This window comes from Gambusia affinis, linkage group LG21, assembly GCF_019740435.1.
Source record: "Gambusia affinis linkage group LG21, SWU_Gaff_1.0, whole genome shotgun sequence".
In the NCBI taxonomy this organism is placed as follows: Eukaryota; Metazoa; Chordata; class Actinopteri; order Cyprinodontiformes; family Poeciliidae; genus Gambusia; species Gambusia affinis.
The window spans coordinates 10,102,185-10,119,633 of NC_057888.1; the positions used below are offsets into that span (position 1 = coordinate 10,102,185).

Genomic DNA, 17,449 nt, shown 5'->3' on the forward strand with positions numbered 1-17,449 from the left:
AACTATGATCAGTACAGAAAAGTCCAAAATCAAAATTTTTGGGCTGTGTGACTTTTTGAGGCTGCATAATGAGGAGAAATTAACATCTCCACAGTGACACAAATTCATGCCACAATTTTATACCTTTGTTAAATAAATTAAAATAAGATAAACAGGTGAAAAATATTGCAGCCACTGTATACAGTATCAGGTTAACACCATGTGCAATTGTATTAAGGAATGTATACCAACGTCACAGATGGAAAAAAATAAAAAAAATTAGATGATCAAGCTATTCTATCAGAGCCAAAGGAAGCAAAAAGGAGCTAAACTCACCACAGGCGGGATCGAGGCCAACATCTAATCTACAAAGCCTTCTGGCAGAGACATAAAGGCAACTTGAAAAGTAGAAAAGTTTTTTTTTTTTTTTTTTAAATAATAATAATTCAAAGCTTAAACTGTATTAATCATATAAGCTGAAAAACAAAACTCTACAGTTGATTCTTTGTTATTTTATGTTCCCAGATTGCAAAAGTTGGCTCATGGTGAAATAGAGACCACATTAAATATTATAGCTTGTCTGATTTTTTTTTTCTGCAAAGTCACTACACAAAGTTTCCACACTGTTTTCATTTAGTTATACGTAAAGCAAAGTAGAGGCCCAATTTCTCATTTTTACTTGAAAAAATAGAATAAAGTAAATTATTTTTAAGAATTTAAAAATATGCGAGAAAGTAAAAAAATAAAGAACAAAGAAGGGTAGTTGCCAAATTAGGTCTTTTACTTTTAAATTTTATAGACTCATATTTTATTTTTTTTTTTCAGATTGTGCCAAAACCTGCCTCACATGCAGACATTCAGGAAAAAAAATATTAAATTAAAGGCTGCAGATCATGTGACCAAGCGTGCACAAATCTGTTGGACAAACATTGCCAAAACAGTCGTGATCTTTTCAGAAAGCAGTCAATGTTTTTGGTAAGCATGTTTTCCTCGATATGAGAACCCTTTAGAGAACATTGTATCATAAACTGGCACTACATGAGTGGAGCACAACAACCACAATGTTCTTGACTGTTTCAGCCTCAGTGCCCTCTGGTGAGGGCTCAACCCAGCTAACGTGTTTGGTCTTTGGGGAGTCGTCAGTTTGCGGTCCTATTATTCTCCTTTTTTTTTTTTTTACGCAGCCTATTGTCCGGGTAAACAGCATAACCCAAAGGAGTAATGAACAGAGTAAAATCTTAATATACTGGCTCAGCAAATGCATTCAAACGAGGCACTTAAAGACTATTATAAGAGATAGAATTTCATGGGAGGATTACAAAGCGCACACAAGTTCACAGAGTTCAACAAATCTGTAATTTTCACCACAAGAAATCCCACCCCCCCACACACACAGTGATATTGCTCAGCAATGCTCAGAAAGGTCTAGAGCAAAATTCAGGTGTGGAACACAGGATGAACCAGAACTCTATAGCAACACATATAGGTCTCTGTCTAAAAGGGAACATGTTGAAAAGTCTAAAATAAAAATCACTGCACCACTGGTGACTTTTGTTTTTCAATAATTGCAGCTTAATTAGCATTTTTTTTAACTAGCAGATTAATGCATGTAAATGAGAAGTCGGTTTTTATTATGCTACAGTAATACAAAAAAGAAAAACGCATTATTTTATTGCCAACAAAAGTGGTCTGCACTGTAGGTGTTGCAAGGTCTGTGCATTTAGAGCTGCAGTTCTGCTGCAAAGCACTGATAGAGATCAATGAAAGGAAATCAGAATGATAAACCTGAAGAGATGGCCAGTAAGATAGGAGAGTTTGAGCAACAATGGCCTTTTTCACACAGACCAAAGAGAGGCAGGTTGGCGTCACATCAGTGCACCTAAACAGAATGAGGCAGCATTATTGTGAAAAGCTGAGTGACAACAGCATTGTTGGTCAGAGCAATGTGCTCCACTCTGCACACAAAACGCAACTTAAGTCTATAAAAACATCTGTCGCCGGCCCAGACTCTGTAATTTGGCTCACAATGATGAAATATAGTAGAGATATTTCTATTCTGACTCAAGGGTTTTGTGTAAGAAAGACAAATGGTTGGCAAAGCTGCAGAAAACTCTTCTTACGGGGAAACTTTAGGAAGTATTGGATGACGCATAATAAGTATTTTTGCCATTTATATTAAACTGTGTGAGGTATACCAAAAAGGATCAGTATTCACTTTCTATGTGTTTAACTCTGCAGCTTGACTTATTTATTCTGGCACAAAAGTCATTGGAACATCTTAACATTTTACAGTACAGATCAAATCCAGAGTCTTAAAGGGCTAGGTAGCTCAAATCCTGCAAGAGTTATAATCAGGACAACATTTTTGGACCAATAATAAAGCTCAAGGGTTTAATTGTTATTTTTAATTAGCTATAATTGTCAAGAAAATCCGAGATCATCCCACTTCCCCATGCTGGAGATTTTAGTTTAACAGTAAAAATAAATAAAGTTATCTTTAAAATTAATTACTCAAGTAAAATCTAGACCCAACATTAGACTTAAATGTCAATAAAATCAATTTGGTTGTGTGTGTTGTTTCTGTCTCCTGCAAACTTTGCTTTAATTCTACTTTTTTCTATCTAATCATAAGAAATCATAGTCAAGACAGAGAAAGTCATGAAACAGGAAAAGCAGTTTCCTGGAAAAAGAGGAAGTAAGTTTCCAGCCTGCAGTTTTATAAAAATAGTTCAGACTATTACTTATCTCAAAGCATGAAAGTTTTAAAGAAAGATATCAAATAATAAGAATCATGGATTATTCTTGGTTTCTTTACAAAAAACATTTGTAATAACTCACATTAAGATTATAATAAGAGTAACTGATAAATTATGGTTATCATAACATTATAAAAGAATGATAAATCAGAGAAGTAAAAGAAGTTATAAATGTGATTTTTACTCTGAACTTGAAATGTTATAAATGTGATTTTTACTCTGAACTTGAAATGTTATAAATGTGATTTTTACTCTGAACTTGAAATGGTGTCAAAGGTGTAACTGCAATTAAAGATCACTGATGTGTTGGAGGTAGATTGTAGGTGAAAGGTTAAGGGAGAAAGAGGAACTAACAGGAGAGCAGAGATGGTCAACACCTTATTTGGAAACAGGTTGTTGAGCAAAAGTGGGGTGTGGGTGCGACTTTAGCAACTCTCGGTGCGAAGATGTGAGTTTGGAGGATGCAGTTGCTCCTTTTCTCGGAAAAGGAGTCGTGTCCTACGTGCCTGGGTCAAAGTGACCCAGGTCACAAGTGTCACAGGTGCATTATTTCGCAACCTTCAACAGTAACCAGGGCGAAGGCCTGAGCTAAGAGTTGGGGCCTGGTTGCGCAGTCATGAGGATGTGCTTACAGATGTTCTTTTTCTATAAAAATGCCTAGGAGACTGCTACAGCTTTGTGTGTTGATTAATAGTGATTGCTTAATGTGTAATCTCTGTATTTTAGTATGTTTTCTGTAACGATGAACCAAAATCAAATAATCTAATGTAATGAATTGATGTTTTATATAAAACAAACTTTATTGATTAAAGTTAATTATATGGATAAAAGTATAGAATCAAAGAAAGAGAAGGAAGGCTGAGGTGGGTGCAAACTGCAAATGTCAGAACATGAGAGTGGGTTTAGTTGTGCAACTGCCAGGTCACAAGTATGCCTGCCACTTGAGAAAAGTTTCCAATAGTCGCAGGTGTCAAAAGCACGTTATCTCGCAACAGGGTCAATATGACCCAAGTCACGAATGTCACCAGAGTGGTGTGCAATCTCCCACAACGGTTGGGGCCTGAGTGTAGAGGCGGGCAAACGCAAGCAGCACCCCTGCTCTCTCTCTCTCTATCTGGGGTACATGCCCACAAGTGCAGAAACGTATAAAAATGTGAGACCGAGGTGATACGATGTTCTTCGTCGCCGGCGCTGAGACTCTACACTAGTGTGGTAAGAAGACCAGCAGAGGACTACGCCCTGGAACCAAGAAAAGCGCCTCACAAGGAGGACAACGGAGCTCCTCACGCCGGACCAAAGGGCGAGATCCACCGACCCATTGTCTTGGTTCCTAATTAGATTTCCAAACTCTGCACTCTACCCAGCGATTTCAAAGAATTACATCTCAACGGACTTGGGGAACTGAACAAAAGTCACAGGATCGACTAAGGGCTGTTCGGCTGGATGAAGCAGACAGTTCATTTTTGTTTCGGTTCCAAAGAGGATTTAGGATTTAAAGTCAACGACTCTGACCAAGGACTACAAGGACTCCGGTTGCCAAGATCCGATACCATCGATGAGTATGAGTTGTGCCACACCCCAAAGCCTATTCGATAGATAGATGACAGTGTAGGGAGGTTGTTAGGTAAAGGTTGAATTGATCTAAACTATATTGATTTTCTTTGTATGGTAATCACAAGTAAATTCTGTATGCCTGTCATTTTCCCTGCTAAAGCTTGCTTAATAAATTCATATATTTTAAAAATTCTGATTAGGTTGTGGACATTGAAATTAATTGAGTCATTTGAATTAAAGTGCTTCTATTTATAGTAAAATCAGTATTCATGATTCTAGTAATGTGGTGGCTTCAGACTTTCCTTTGGTGAGAGAAAAATAATGACCCTGTGATTATCTTAGTCTTAGTCACTAAATAAAATCTAGCCGGTAACAAGTGCCCGTTACAATAGAAAGAGAACTGCCGTTAACAGAAGTGGTTATTGGAATTATACAGCTGCGAAGGCTACTCAGTTGGTTGTTCCTTAACTGAAAAGGGTCATAACTTCTGGATCGGAGGCAGTCAGTGCTAGACGTGTCTCTTTCGCCACCAGTTTAAACAGATTATCTCTTATAGATCACATTCAGGGTAAGACCCGGGTCTTAGAGATTTTCCGGACCTGTTAGACAGAGAACTGGTTCAGTAGTCAGCCCGAGGAGTTGTGAGGAGAGGGCGGGGCTGGCTATTGCGCAGTAACAAACATGGCGTCCCTGGGTGGGCCCAAGTCCAACGGAGTAGGAGGGCCCCAGGTACTAAGTCAGTAAAAACAGATGTGTGATTCTGAATAGCTCACTTAGTGGCTAGCTCTTAGGGAGAGGAGCTAGTGGTGACTGGCAGGGCCGTCAGTCACAACCCTTGCAGTAACTGTATAGCATACAGGTGAGGGAAAGCTTCTACTGAGGATACCTGACCAGATCCAGACAGTGAAGCCAGTAGCCAACCCGGTCTAGACCCATCCCTGCTCGATAACGTTAAGAGAGGCTTTGGGGGATAGACAACTCGAAGACAAAGAACAAGAATGGATACTAAAAAAGAAGATGGATACGCGAGAGCTGAATCGAAGCAAGGAATTCCACAAGAAAGTGGCTCCGGCCACGAAGAAGAGGAACAAAGTGGAGGAGGGGAGCAGTCTAAGCTCTCCAGGTCCCAACTACAGAGAACTCCAATGAAGTTGCTGCTGCTGTGATGGATTCGGCACCAGGACAGAGCCAAATCAGCGCATGTTCTTCAATCATCACTACTTCTACAAGAAGGAGAAGAAAGAGCGGGAACCAGCATCAGCTCCAGCTGCGAAGGAGGAGGAATCTGATGTAGCTGAGGCTCCATCCCGTTTCCCGAGTAGGATGGGAACCCCCGTCGGAGAGCTGGGGACGTCGGACATGGACCTCATCGACCTGACCGCCGTCGAGGAAGAAGGACCGTCTCGACCGGCTCCGTCACCAGCCCAGGAAAGTCCTCGACCGACCGTCTGGAGGAAGCGGAAGGAGCACCCCAGCGGAAGGTTGAGGAGGAGGGATGGAGGCGGCTGCGATCAACTGGTTGTCGCGGAGAGCCCAGCTGTCCGAGTTTAGCCCGGCAGCTTCACAGCACGGAGAGGAAACCATCAGCGCCGACCACGACATCAGGATGAGAGCAGCTCAGACGACGAGGGGACAACACGGACGAGGAGCATCAGCGGCGCACGCATGAGGGAGCTCATTGGCGTGGGAATGAAGAAGTGGGACAGAACTCCCAAAGGTCGGGAGGTCCCAGAAGAGTGGACTGTTATGTCCACCAGCGGAAGATTGTCTTTGTCGATACCGAGAAGTGGGACAGTACTCCCAAAGGTTGGGAGGTCCCAGAAGAGTACGTGGACGAGGTTGTGCGCAGTGTGCATGAGGCCCTAGGACATGCAGGCGTGCGATCTACCCGTGAGCTGGAGGAGCAAGAGCTTTGGATCCCAGTGAAAAAGGTCCAACGTGCTGAGGGACTGCAGTGTGTGGTCAATACAACGCAGGTCGCCGAGGGCAGCGGTTGGAGGGATTGACCATCAAGAGCACAGTCCCCTGGGGCTCAGTCTGCATGGATGTTGTGGGCCCCATGGGGAAAACAGGAAAAAGAGGTGAGAAATACCTCTTGGTTCTGATGGACTCAGTAACAGTGACAGCTGCTAGAAGAGCAGGTCTTCCCTGCAGAGGAACTCCGTTCACGTCACAGAAAGCAGGAGGCGAAGACACTTCTCCTTTTTGCCCAGAGAAGGAAAAAGGGAAGTTGCAGCTCAAAGTGTCATTGGAAACAGGGCAGAGAGTCAAGATCGGCCTACAGCCACGGTGATGAAGCTGAGGTTCAACGCCCAAGATTTTGTAAAGTAAGTACTGAACTGCAACACAGTACTACAGATGAAGAAAGGGATCCAAGGAGTCGAGCAGCTCACTCCAGTTCCTAACTAAAGAGAAACAGAAGCCGGTGAAATGGCCAGTGAATCATGTAATACTCCACCCTATCTCGGACTGGCCACCGTGGGGGGGGTGGTTGTAATTAGAAGAACAACTTCAAGGCTTTGGACTGGGAGGGCCGTGAAGAAATTGGACTATGCTAAAGAAGAACTCCTGTCACAAACTGATGGATTAAACTGGAAAAGGGGCTGAAGTCGTGAGGAAGAAGTGGCGTCATAGGAAATTACTAAGATCAACCCTGTAACAAAGCATTGAAGTCAGACCCAACACCTAGAAGGATCTGGCAACTGTTTCGTCCTGATATCTAGAGCACCTGTCCTGGATATTCAGCACTGTAAGTTTTGCAGTTTTTTTTTTTAATTGGACAATTCCTGATGCCTCCGACAACTCCAGTACCCCTTAAAGACCACAGCTACGGAAAAGGACCACGATTACGAGGAAAGCGTCATGCTGCTTATTTTTTTTGCTTTGCTCTGCTGAATGTTCGAGATTTTTTTTTTTTTTGAGGCCTTCTTCCTTCCCACATCCTGAAGAAACGACAGTTCATCCAGCGAAGGTTCCTGTGGAAGAATCAGAGCGATCCAAGTTCTCTTCGACATTCATCACCTAATGGGGGAAATTAAAACTCCAAGGAGGGGGTGTCAAAAGAGGTGGAGTTTTGATGACTACACTGAGCCCTTTGTGACAACTGAGGATGAAGAATCTGCAACTTCACATCCCAGAAGAACCTCTTCTCTTTCCAGACGATGACGACGCAGAACTGCAGGAGGGTGATGGTCTCCCAGCATGGGAAAGGTCTGACCTCGTGGAGGGGGTGTCAAGAAAATCCGAGATCATCCCACTTCCCCATGCTGGAGATTTTAGTTTAACAGTAAAAATAAATAAAGTTATCTTTAAAATTAATTACTCAAGTAAAATCTAGACCCAACATTAGACTTAAATGTCAATAAAATCAATTTGGTTGTGTGTGTTGTTTCTGTCTCCTGCAAACTTTGCTTTAATTCTACTTTTTTCTATCTAATCATAAGAAATCATAGTCAAGACAGAGAAAGTCATGAAACAGGAAAAGCAGTTTCCTGGAAAAAGAGGAAGTAAGTTTCCAGCCTGCAGTTTTATAAAAATAGTTCAGACTATTACTTATCTCAAAGCATGAAAGTTTTAAAGAAAGATATCAAATAATAAGAATCATGGATTATTCTTGGTTTCTTTACAAAAAACATTTGTAATAACTCACATTAAGATTATAATAAGAGTAACTGATAAATTATGGTTATCATAACATTATAAAAGAATGATAAATCAGAGAAGTAAAAGAAGTTATAAATGTGATTTTTACTCTGAACTTGAAATGTTATAAATGTGATTTTTACTCTGAACTTGAAATGTTATAAATGTGATTTTTACTCTGAACTTGAAATGGTGTCAAAGGTGTAACTGCAATTAAAGATCACTGATGTGTTGGAGGTAGATTGTAGGTGAAAGGTTAAGGGAGAAAGAGGAACTAACAGGAGAGCAGAGATGGTCAACACCTTATTTGGAAACAGGTTGTTGAGCAAAAGTGGGGTGTGGGTGCGACTTTAGCAACTCTCGGTGCGAAGATGTGAGTTTGGAGGATGCAGTTGCTCCTTTTCTCGGAAAGGAGTCGTGTCCTACGTGCCTGGGTCAAAGTGACCCAGGTCACAAGTGTCACAGGTGCATTATTTCGCAACCTTCAACAGTAACCAGGGCGAAGGCCTGAGCTAAGAGTTGGGGCCTGGTTGCAGTCATGAGGATGTGCTTACAGATGTTCTTTTCTATAAAAATGCCTAGGAGACTGCTACAGCTTTGTGTGTTGATTAATAGTGATTGCTTAATGTGTAATCTCTGTATTTTAGTATGTTTTCTGTAACGATGAACCAAAATCAAATAATCTAATGTAATGAATTGATGTTTTATATAAAACAAACTTTATTGATTAAAGTTAATTATATGGATAAAAGTATAGAATCAAAGAAAGAGAAGGAAGGCTGAGGTGGGTGCAAACTGCAAATGTCAGAACATGAGAGTGGGTTTAGTTGTGCAACTGCCAGGTCACAAGTATGCCTGCCACTTGAGAAAGTTTCCAATAGTCGCAGGTGTCAAAAGCACGTTATCTCGCAACAGGGTCAATATGACCCAAGTCACGAATGTCACCAGAGTGGTGTGCAATCTCCCACAACGGTTGGGGCCTGAGTGTAGAGGCGGGCAAACGCAAGCAGCACCCCTGCTCTCTCTCTCTCTATCTGGGGTACATGCCCACAAGTGCAGAAACGTATAAAAATGTGAGACCGAGGTGATACGATGTTCTTCGTCGCCGGCGCTGAGACTCTACACTAGTGTGGTAAGAAGACCAGCAGAGGACTACGCCCTGGAACCAAGAAAAGCGCCTCACAAGGAGGACAACGGAGCTCCTCACGCCGGACCAAAGGGCGAGATCCACCGACCCATTGTCTTGGTTCCTAATTAGATTTCCAAACTCTGCACTCTACCCAGCGATTTCAAAGAATTACATCTCAACGGACTTGGGGAACTGAACAAAAGTCACAGGATCGACTAAGGGCTGTTCGGCTGGATGAAGCAGACAGTTCATTTTTGTTTCGGTTCCAAAGAGGATTTAGGATTTAAAGTCAACGACTCTGACCAAGGACTACAAGGACTCCGGTTGCCAAGATCCGATACCATCGATGAGTATGAGTTGTGCCACACCCCAAAGCCTATTCGATAGATAGATGACAGTGTAGGGAGGTTGTTAGGTAAAGGTTGAATTGATCTAAACTATATTGATTTTCTTTGTATGGTAATCACAAGTAAATTCTGTATGCCTGTCATTTTCCCTGCTAAAGCTTGCTTAATAAATTCATATATTTTAAAAATTCTGATTAGGTTGTGGACATTGAAATTAATTGAGTCATTTGAATTAAAGTGCTTCTATTTATAGTAAAATCAGTATTCATGATTCTAGTAATGTGGTGGCTTCAGACTTTCCTTTGGTGAGAGAAAAATAATGACCCTGTGATTATCTTAGTCTTAGTCACTAAATAAAATCTAGCCGGTAACAAGTGCCCGTTACAATAGAAAGAGAACTGCCGTTAACAGAAGTGGTTATTGGAATTATACAGCTGCGAAGGCTACTCAGTTGGTTGTTCCTTAACTGAAAAGGGTCATAACTTCTGGATCGGAGGCAGTCAGTGCTAGACGTGTCTCTTTCGCCACCAGTTTAAACAGATTATCTCTTATAGATCACATTCAGGGTAAGACCCGGGTCTTAGAGATTTTCCGGACCTGTTAGACAGAGAACTGGTTCAGTAGTCAGCCCGAGGAGTTGTGAGGAGAGGGCGGGGCTGGCTATTGCGCAGTAACAAACAAAAATTATTCTTTTACATGCTACTTTGTTGATGCATGTTTCATATTTTAACCTAGAGCCGTACACTGTGTTCTAATAATGCATATTGATCAATAATATAGAAGAACTTAGGCCAATTTTATAATTTAAATAGTTATATGGCCTTTGGGATAGTCATTTGCTGAATTAGAGCTTGTAATAATCAATATTTATTTAGAGTTTATTAAAAAGACACGTCTTTTATTTATTTTCAAGTAGCTAAATTTGTTCCTTACCCGCAACTTATTCAAGTGTTGCATTTTTAAACACAAATTTAACATAATGCTTAAACTGGTTTGAAACTGCTGTAGAATGGGAAAGCAATGTTTTCATAAAATTGAGAAACATGCCAGGAAAAAACTTTCTTGGTAATGAGGAAGCACTTCCTAAATGGATCTTAAAAATTCTGCAATTGTATTTCCACAACAAAATTTCTGTAGTTTTGTTATAGAAAGATGTAAGATAACTCTTATTAGCTGAGCATTTTCCAGTCTCAGATCAAACTCAGATTATATTTTCAAAAACAAATTCAAAAACACTACACAACAGGAGCAATCGCTATTATTTAGATTTTTATTGTTTAGATGTGCTTACCGTACAGCACAGTGTTTTGCAGTGCTTGTACTCAAATAGATTGAAACATCTAAGTAACATAGCCAATAAAAATGTAACAAAAAGCACACACAACAATGAGCTCATCAATGCCATTTTTAGAGAACAAAAAAGTAATCCTGTGACAATTTACAGATTTTATGCTTCGTCATAGCACATTGTTAAAGCTTTTATTACTATTTCAAACGTCCTCTTGACTGGAAGTGATTTTGATTCGGTTTTATATGCAACCGCTGTGAAATAACTTAGCGCTTTGTCTTTAGCACCCCTAGTTGTAATCTCTGACTGAGCTTTCCTTTCCTCAAGTAAACATAGATAGTGATGGCAAAATTACTTTAAAATTTCTTTACTTTATACATTTCCATAAGTTTTGTAATGACTCTACATGAGTTATATAGGGTCATTTTTGTGAAACAATCATTTGGTTTCATTGCTGTTAATGGGGAGCCCTTGGGAGTCAGGATCCAAGCAGCCGATTTAAAAGTACATTTCTGCACATAACTGCTATGAAACGACATGAGATTAATGGTGCACTGGTCTGATTTCACTGTTTTTTATTGCGTGCGGGACTCCATGGTTCATTGCAGCGGTTGCCAGCCATTGTTTCCAGCTCAGTGACACGTTTTCAGGAGGACACTCTTAGTCTCAGTGGACAGGATTTACGTAAAAAACTCCATTGTGGACCCCACAGCAAAAACACGCTATTGACTGACACGGTCAAACAAGGTTACTGGAAATAATGTACAGGGGAGTAAAAAAAAAAGCTCACGTCACATAGTGGAAATTCACCCAATCAATAGACTAAAATAATTTCAGATTTCCCTAGTTTTTAATTTCTTACACTTGCAGTGAACTTTGTTCCTCATGTGTGAGTTTCCTCCAAGATGAGCAACAAGCAGCAGTGTGGCAGCAGCTTTTAGTATCTTTCCCCCTCATCCCCAAGCCAGCTTAGAGCTCGACGTCAGGCGTCTTTCATATTATACGTTCTCAGATACCTGATTTCAGTTTCCAAATGGTATTCAAATGTAAAACATCCAACCACATCAGTACCCACTGATTTATAGCATGTGTTCCTCAATTGCGCAGGATGCAGCATGTTAAAACCTGATGCAGCCTGAACCGTCATATTAGAGCAGAAGTCCTTTTGCTGTGGCTTTTAAAACCATAAGGAGGGCTGAGTAAAGAACAGGGAGGAGACTTGGTTGCCACTGGATACAAACAGTGGGAGCATAAAGTTTCCATAGCAGATTTGCCAAGACCAACGATGCAAAGTATGATCCAGGATTGAAGAGACAGGTCTGCTATTTTCCAATGAGCTCTGTCCGGAGCTCAGTGGGATGAAAAAGAGTGGGCGTGAACCGTGTAATAACAAGTTCCCCTTTTCCCTCGGGAAGTTACCAAAACAATAGCTCTGCTGGTCACAAAGTCATCCTCAAATTCAACAATTGCACACACACGAGATGGCAAACTCCGATCAAGCGTGTTGCCTTCAGTAAGATGTGTGGAAAGATGGGATATAATGTAAGAAATGTCTAAACTGTTAATGTGGTTTAGCTGTCTTTAAAAATGCCCACATAAGTGCTATATATTCCTTCAAGAAAGTATTGTTAAAAATCTAGAAAACAAATTAAGAGATTTTTTTTTTAAATAAATTAAATAATATTTTCTGGTTCTAGACAGTAATTGTGGGCGTGTTTCTAACTTTTTTTTTTTTTTTTTTAAACATACAAACTGAAAATGGAGATGCACTGAGACATTAACTACCACTACCACATGGTACTGGCAACAACAGTCTTCAGTGCCGAAGTAATTACCGAGCAAAGAAGTTAAATATTTTTAAATATAAAAGAGTAAAGTCAGGAGCGCAAAAGACCTTCTGAAATTGAGAATTTTCTCCAGAGACATATGATCTGATCTTTCCGGCTGCTAAAACTGAGCGCTGGAAGTCAACTGAATGTATTATAGGAAAGTTGCTCAACTTTACCATTTGCACTTGACTGCCTTAAAACATAAGCATTAACCTTCAGCTTTATTAATGAATCTACCACCTTTGTCTTTTAATTATTTCTTCACATCTAGTTCTTTATGAGTAGATAAGATGTGTAACATTGTCTATGATTTAAAGTAAAGCATGAAATATTTTAGTGAAATTTTAAGTTTTTCAGTTTAGTCTCAAACACACAAGAAGCTGGAAAACCCTGCATTGACACGTAGGTCTTAGTCATTACAGTACTCTTTTCAAAACACTTGAAAGTTGAACAACTAACGGAGCTAAAATTGTGAGAGATTCAGAACTCTGGTTGCAGGATTCAATAAGTGAATCCAGTTTAGGGAGATGACTAAACGGAGAAACTGAGACATCTCAGACCAAACTTTTAAATAAAAAAACACATTGAGGGAAGACAGAATAGTGTAAATAAAGGAAGATGTGTAATAATAGCAGTTTTATTGTTTAATGTTCTCAGAGAAACCCTGGAGACAATTTGCCAAAGTGATCTGTGCCTGTTTAGATGAAATATAAACTAAACGACCTTCTTTACTTTTAGGGAACAAATTCTGGCTAGTTTTAGCATATCCCTAAAATAAAATAGAATCTAGGCTAACCGCCCTAATAATTGCTAAAGCCCTGCATTAAGACAGTGATCCCTATCCCTAAATATGTTTAAAGTCACCATGCTACAGGTCCAAAACCTCAACAGCTTCAAACCTATATGGGCAAGTTGTGCTTAACGCAGCGCAGGAAAAAGCCACAGAACTGGTTTCTATACAAGAGAGTCTTTATCTCTGAGTGCAAGCTAAAAGTACAAGCTGTTATCTTGAGGGGCTTGAACTTTCCAAGAAAGTATAAGGAAAAATTACAAGTATTTAAAACTCGCAAAGACATTTTTTTTTTTTTAAGATTGACATAGGACTTGAAAAAGCACCCTTTATAGAAAACATACATACCCTCTGTAAAGGAAGCATTTGTCGGTTAGGTAAACTGCATAAGATGGCACAAACTATTTCATTTTAGAAGACAACACTTTTCTTATATGTTACTTTTATTCTCCTCTCAGTCTAAAAAGAAAGAAAGATCAGCAGTTTGAAGAGCCAGTATGCCACTTTAAGATCAAGCCTTGCTCATGATGGCAACTAGGAAAGTGTCAAATGATTCCTTTCAGTCAGGTTAAAGCCCCATTACACAGATTAGCAAATTAAAAAAAAAAAAAAAAGCTCTGACATAACTGGCTTATTTCAAGCAGCAGTTCAATAATCTGAATTCTAATACCTACAAACAGGAAGTTCGGTCTATGGACTCTGTGAAAACAACACAACTGGTCTGCATGGAGCAACCAAACAGTTCTGGAGAACTTTCAAAACACACATTTAGAAGACGGAGTCAGATGTCAATATGTCTAATATTCTGTTTTCAATAGAAAAACTTTCCTGTTTGTCATCAAAGAGGTTCTATCAATTCATAAAATCTAACTCAGAGTCCATTGTTTACAAGCTGATGTACACCGACTACAGTTGATATCAGGAAAGAAAAACATATTACAGTAAGCTTTCAATCTTGACAGCCATCTTCTAATCTTCTTTGGACATTAAGGGACAACTAGATTCTATCAAATAAGCAAATATGTCATCATTATGGCGAATATGAATGCATGACAATTGAAACACCAAATATTGCATCCAAGCAGTCCTTTAAAATTGCAATGCTGTATTCACTGACAATGAGTTATTGTGCAGCAGTAATATATCTTGCTTATATAAACTTCATTTTATCATTAGAAAACAATTATTTCTAGGTTTTCTGATCAAATAAAAACAACAATGTTTTTAATGGGCCTTTCTGTATTTTTGGGGAAAAAAATTATAAAAAGAAGAATAGCTTGTGGCCAAATTACAAAAAAAGCCTGAAAAAAAGACTATTTCTGACACCATTTTAAAATTCTATAGAGATATTTAATGAAACCAAAGAACACATGCTTAAAGTAGCCTTTTTAATCAGTTATGTATAAAAAAACTACAAATTTTGATCAAATTATGTGCTTAAAGTTATTTAGAGCCCCATGCAGCTTCAGAGATGCAGGTTGACAACTTCTACTTAGAAGAAGTATTCTCAGAAAAAGATATAGCATGTTAGATACAAAACATACAATACACATTTGAATGCTAAACTAATAAAATATTTTGGCTGTCTACCAATGCTAAGAAACAGATCATTCTTGGCTATACAATGCATCAGCACCATAGCAGTAATTCCAAAATGTTGTGCTTCAAAATCAATTACTGTTGATTTGAGATCTCAACAGTAATTAATTGAAGTCCTGAAGTATTCCTAATATGACATTTAAAAAAGGTCTTAATTGTTCAGATGAACAGTCTAAACAACTATGATATTATTTTTACCCATCAGTAACTGGTAGAAAAAGAAATCTAATGGCTCAAGAAAGAGTGTGAGAAACCTATGGCTGATTAACTGTTAATAACAACAATGTTAAAGTTAGCATCTGCTACATGGCTTCTTATCAGTGCTAAAGTGCTGTGTTTGAGCATTTTTTAATGAGTCTGGACTGTATTCAATCATGTCTACTTCAAAATCTTAATTGCTTAGATTGGTTAAACTGAAATAAATAATTCTAAACCAAATACAGAAAAAAAAACATTTGACATTTATTAAGCCCCTATTATGTTTATAAAAGCACAAACAGGGAGAATTTATTTGCTTTTCTCGAATTAGGGCCACCTTAGAATTAAGTTGGTCAAGTTAAACCTGGAGTGAACTATTCTACACAAATTAGATTCTTAAAAATAGTTTGTGATCTTGAAAAAAAAAAAAATACATATTGGCATTTTCAGTTTTTATTAAAAAATTAGCTCCCTTGTGAACCCAAAACATTAAATCACTAGCCTCATATGCTCTCTCATAAGAGCCAGTGCGTCTAATCTGTGTAACAACCATCTTTGACTTTTAAATGACTTCATCACAAGACCGTCCACGGGATGTTTCACGACCCACAGTGAGATCACGACCCCCACTTTGGGAATATGTGATCATGTGTTGCAACTTAGATGGTGCTTGCATTTTTACACCGTTTTTAAAAAAGTTATACTTCTACTGTAGTGTGCATATTATTTCACTTCATTAAGTTGCATATTTTGTTTTCAGTCACGTAGCTACTCCCAACTTAGAAACGTGAATCGCTTTTTCCCCAGTGAGTGGGATGGGCGTGAACACAGTTTAAGTAACTGTCTTATCATGCAGCACTAACAATACGGCTGATACAGAAGCTTTAAAATGCAATGTCCCTGTGTAGCAGTGGTTGCTCACTTTTAAGGCCAAGTCAGGCAGGAAACTCTTGTTTCGGGTTTCTCTAATTGATTTAGCACATAAAAGGACCTTTAAGAAAGTATCACGAGGACAAACAAAAGCGGTTATTTTCCAGCAAATAGTCTGATCCTGGCTGCACGTTAACGTTGAAAATGCCTGTTTACAGCCTCGTAAATTATTCTGTTTCCATGTCAAAACACAGCTAGATTTGCCAACTCTCCCAATGCCTTCAGCTCAGCCTAGATTTAGAAAAATAAAAGCTTATTGCTTGTCTTTTCGTTTTCCAGCTATCTAAGCTAGAGTTCAGCGCTGTAGTTCCGCTTTGGGTGAGCTAATAGTGAGACATTTACAAACTGCCGGTTAACAACATGCTAACAAGCTAATGATCACATACCAATCACCTCCAGGAGGTCGTAATCATCTTTGTCGATGGACCAGGGTTGGGAGCTCAGGTCCTCGGACATGGCTGAGAGAGTCTGCTAAGGCTATTATCTGTAGAAAAGGTGCTAAATCCACCAGAAACTGCAAATGAGAACAAGTCAAAGTAATCCAAACAGAGCCAGCAAGGGCGACACTTCCCCTTCTTTGCGAATCCCGCAGCACTCCTGTCATTCCCAAAGTTTGACACCAGCCGAGCGCGGCCCCGCCTACCACATTCCTCCCGAGCAAATACTGGACCTTCGTGGCGGTGCAGCTACCAGATAGGTTCGGCTCGGCCTGCCAGATCAACCCGGGGTCCTGCGCTTCAAGATGAGGTTACATGTTATGATTGGCTGGACTTCCGTGCGTGCTGCGTGAATGTCGGTACGTCTTAAAGTGAGATCATAGAAGTGGAGAGATACGAAAATTAGATCTTTTCCATCGTTTGTTATAGTTATTATTTTCTTCAGTTAATTTTTTTATTTCATGATGTGCCTAAAGTACAGTGCATGTTGACGATAAATTTATTTACGTTTTTTTTTAATGTTTTTGTGAGCTCAGGCTTATTTTTGTAACATTAAACTGAAAAAAGACGTTTACTTAAAAGTGAACTATTTATTTATGGATTTTCCTTTGTTTCTTCTAATTTTCTCTAAAGTTTCTATGTTTCCAAATGAGTAAGAAGTTAGAAGTTGTTCTTTAAGAATTGCTCAAGAAATATTTTCTGGAAACAAATTTAAAAAAGTAGTACCATAGAAACTCAGTTTAACAATTTATTTCTTTGACAATAGAATTCGTACAAATATTTAAATCATAGACCATTTTCTTTATTTAAAACTTATCATTTGTCTTAAGGTGGCTGGAAGGAAAAGTTCTTAATAAACAGTGTATCATTAAGCTCTGAAATTAGCAAATAAGTAAAATGTTAATTAAATTCTACTAATACGAAAATAAGAAGATAAAGTAAAAACATTTATTTTAACTTTACATAGGCAG

At 39.0% G+C, this 17,449-nt stretch overlaps 1 protein-coding gene across 3 annotated transcripts in view; it reads right to left on the minus strand.

Moving 5' to 3' along the window:
- Positions 1-16,821, minus strand: part of oxsr1b (oxidative stress responsive kinase 1b) — a 49,153-nt gene extending 32,332 nt beyond the window's left edge. For 2 of the 3 annotated variants that reach the window (XM_044105396.1, XM_044105395.1), the window contains exons 1-2: positions 16,685-16,821; positions 16,428-16,555 (exon numbers count right to left, since the gene is read on the minus strand). In XM_044105396.1, the coding sequence (XP_043961331.1) occupies positions 16,428-16,497 (70 nt within the window). In that variant the 5' untranslated portion in view covers positions 16,498-16,555; positions 16,685-16,821. Of the gene's footprint in view, positions 1-16,427 lie in introns of all 3 variants that reach the window. The other variant, XM_044105394.1, reaches the window with a different exon arrangement.
- Between the last annotated feature and the right edge of the window lie 628 nt (positions 16,822-17,449).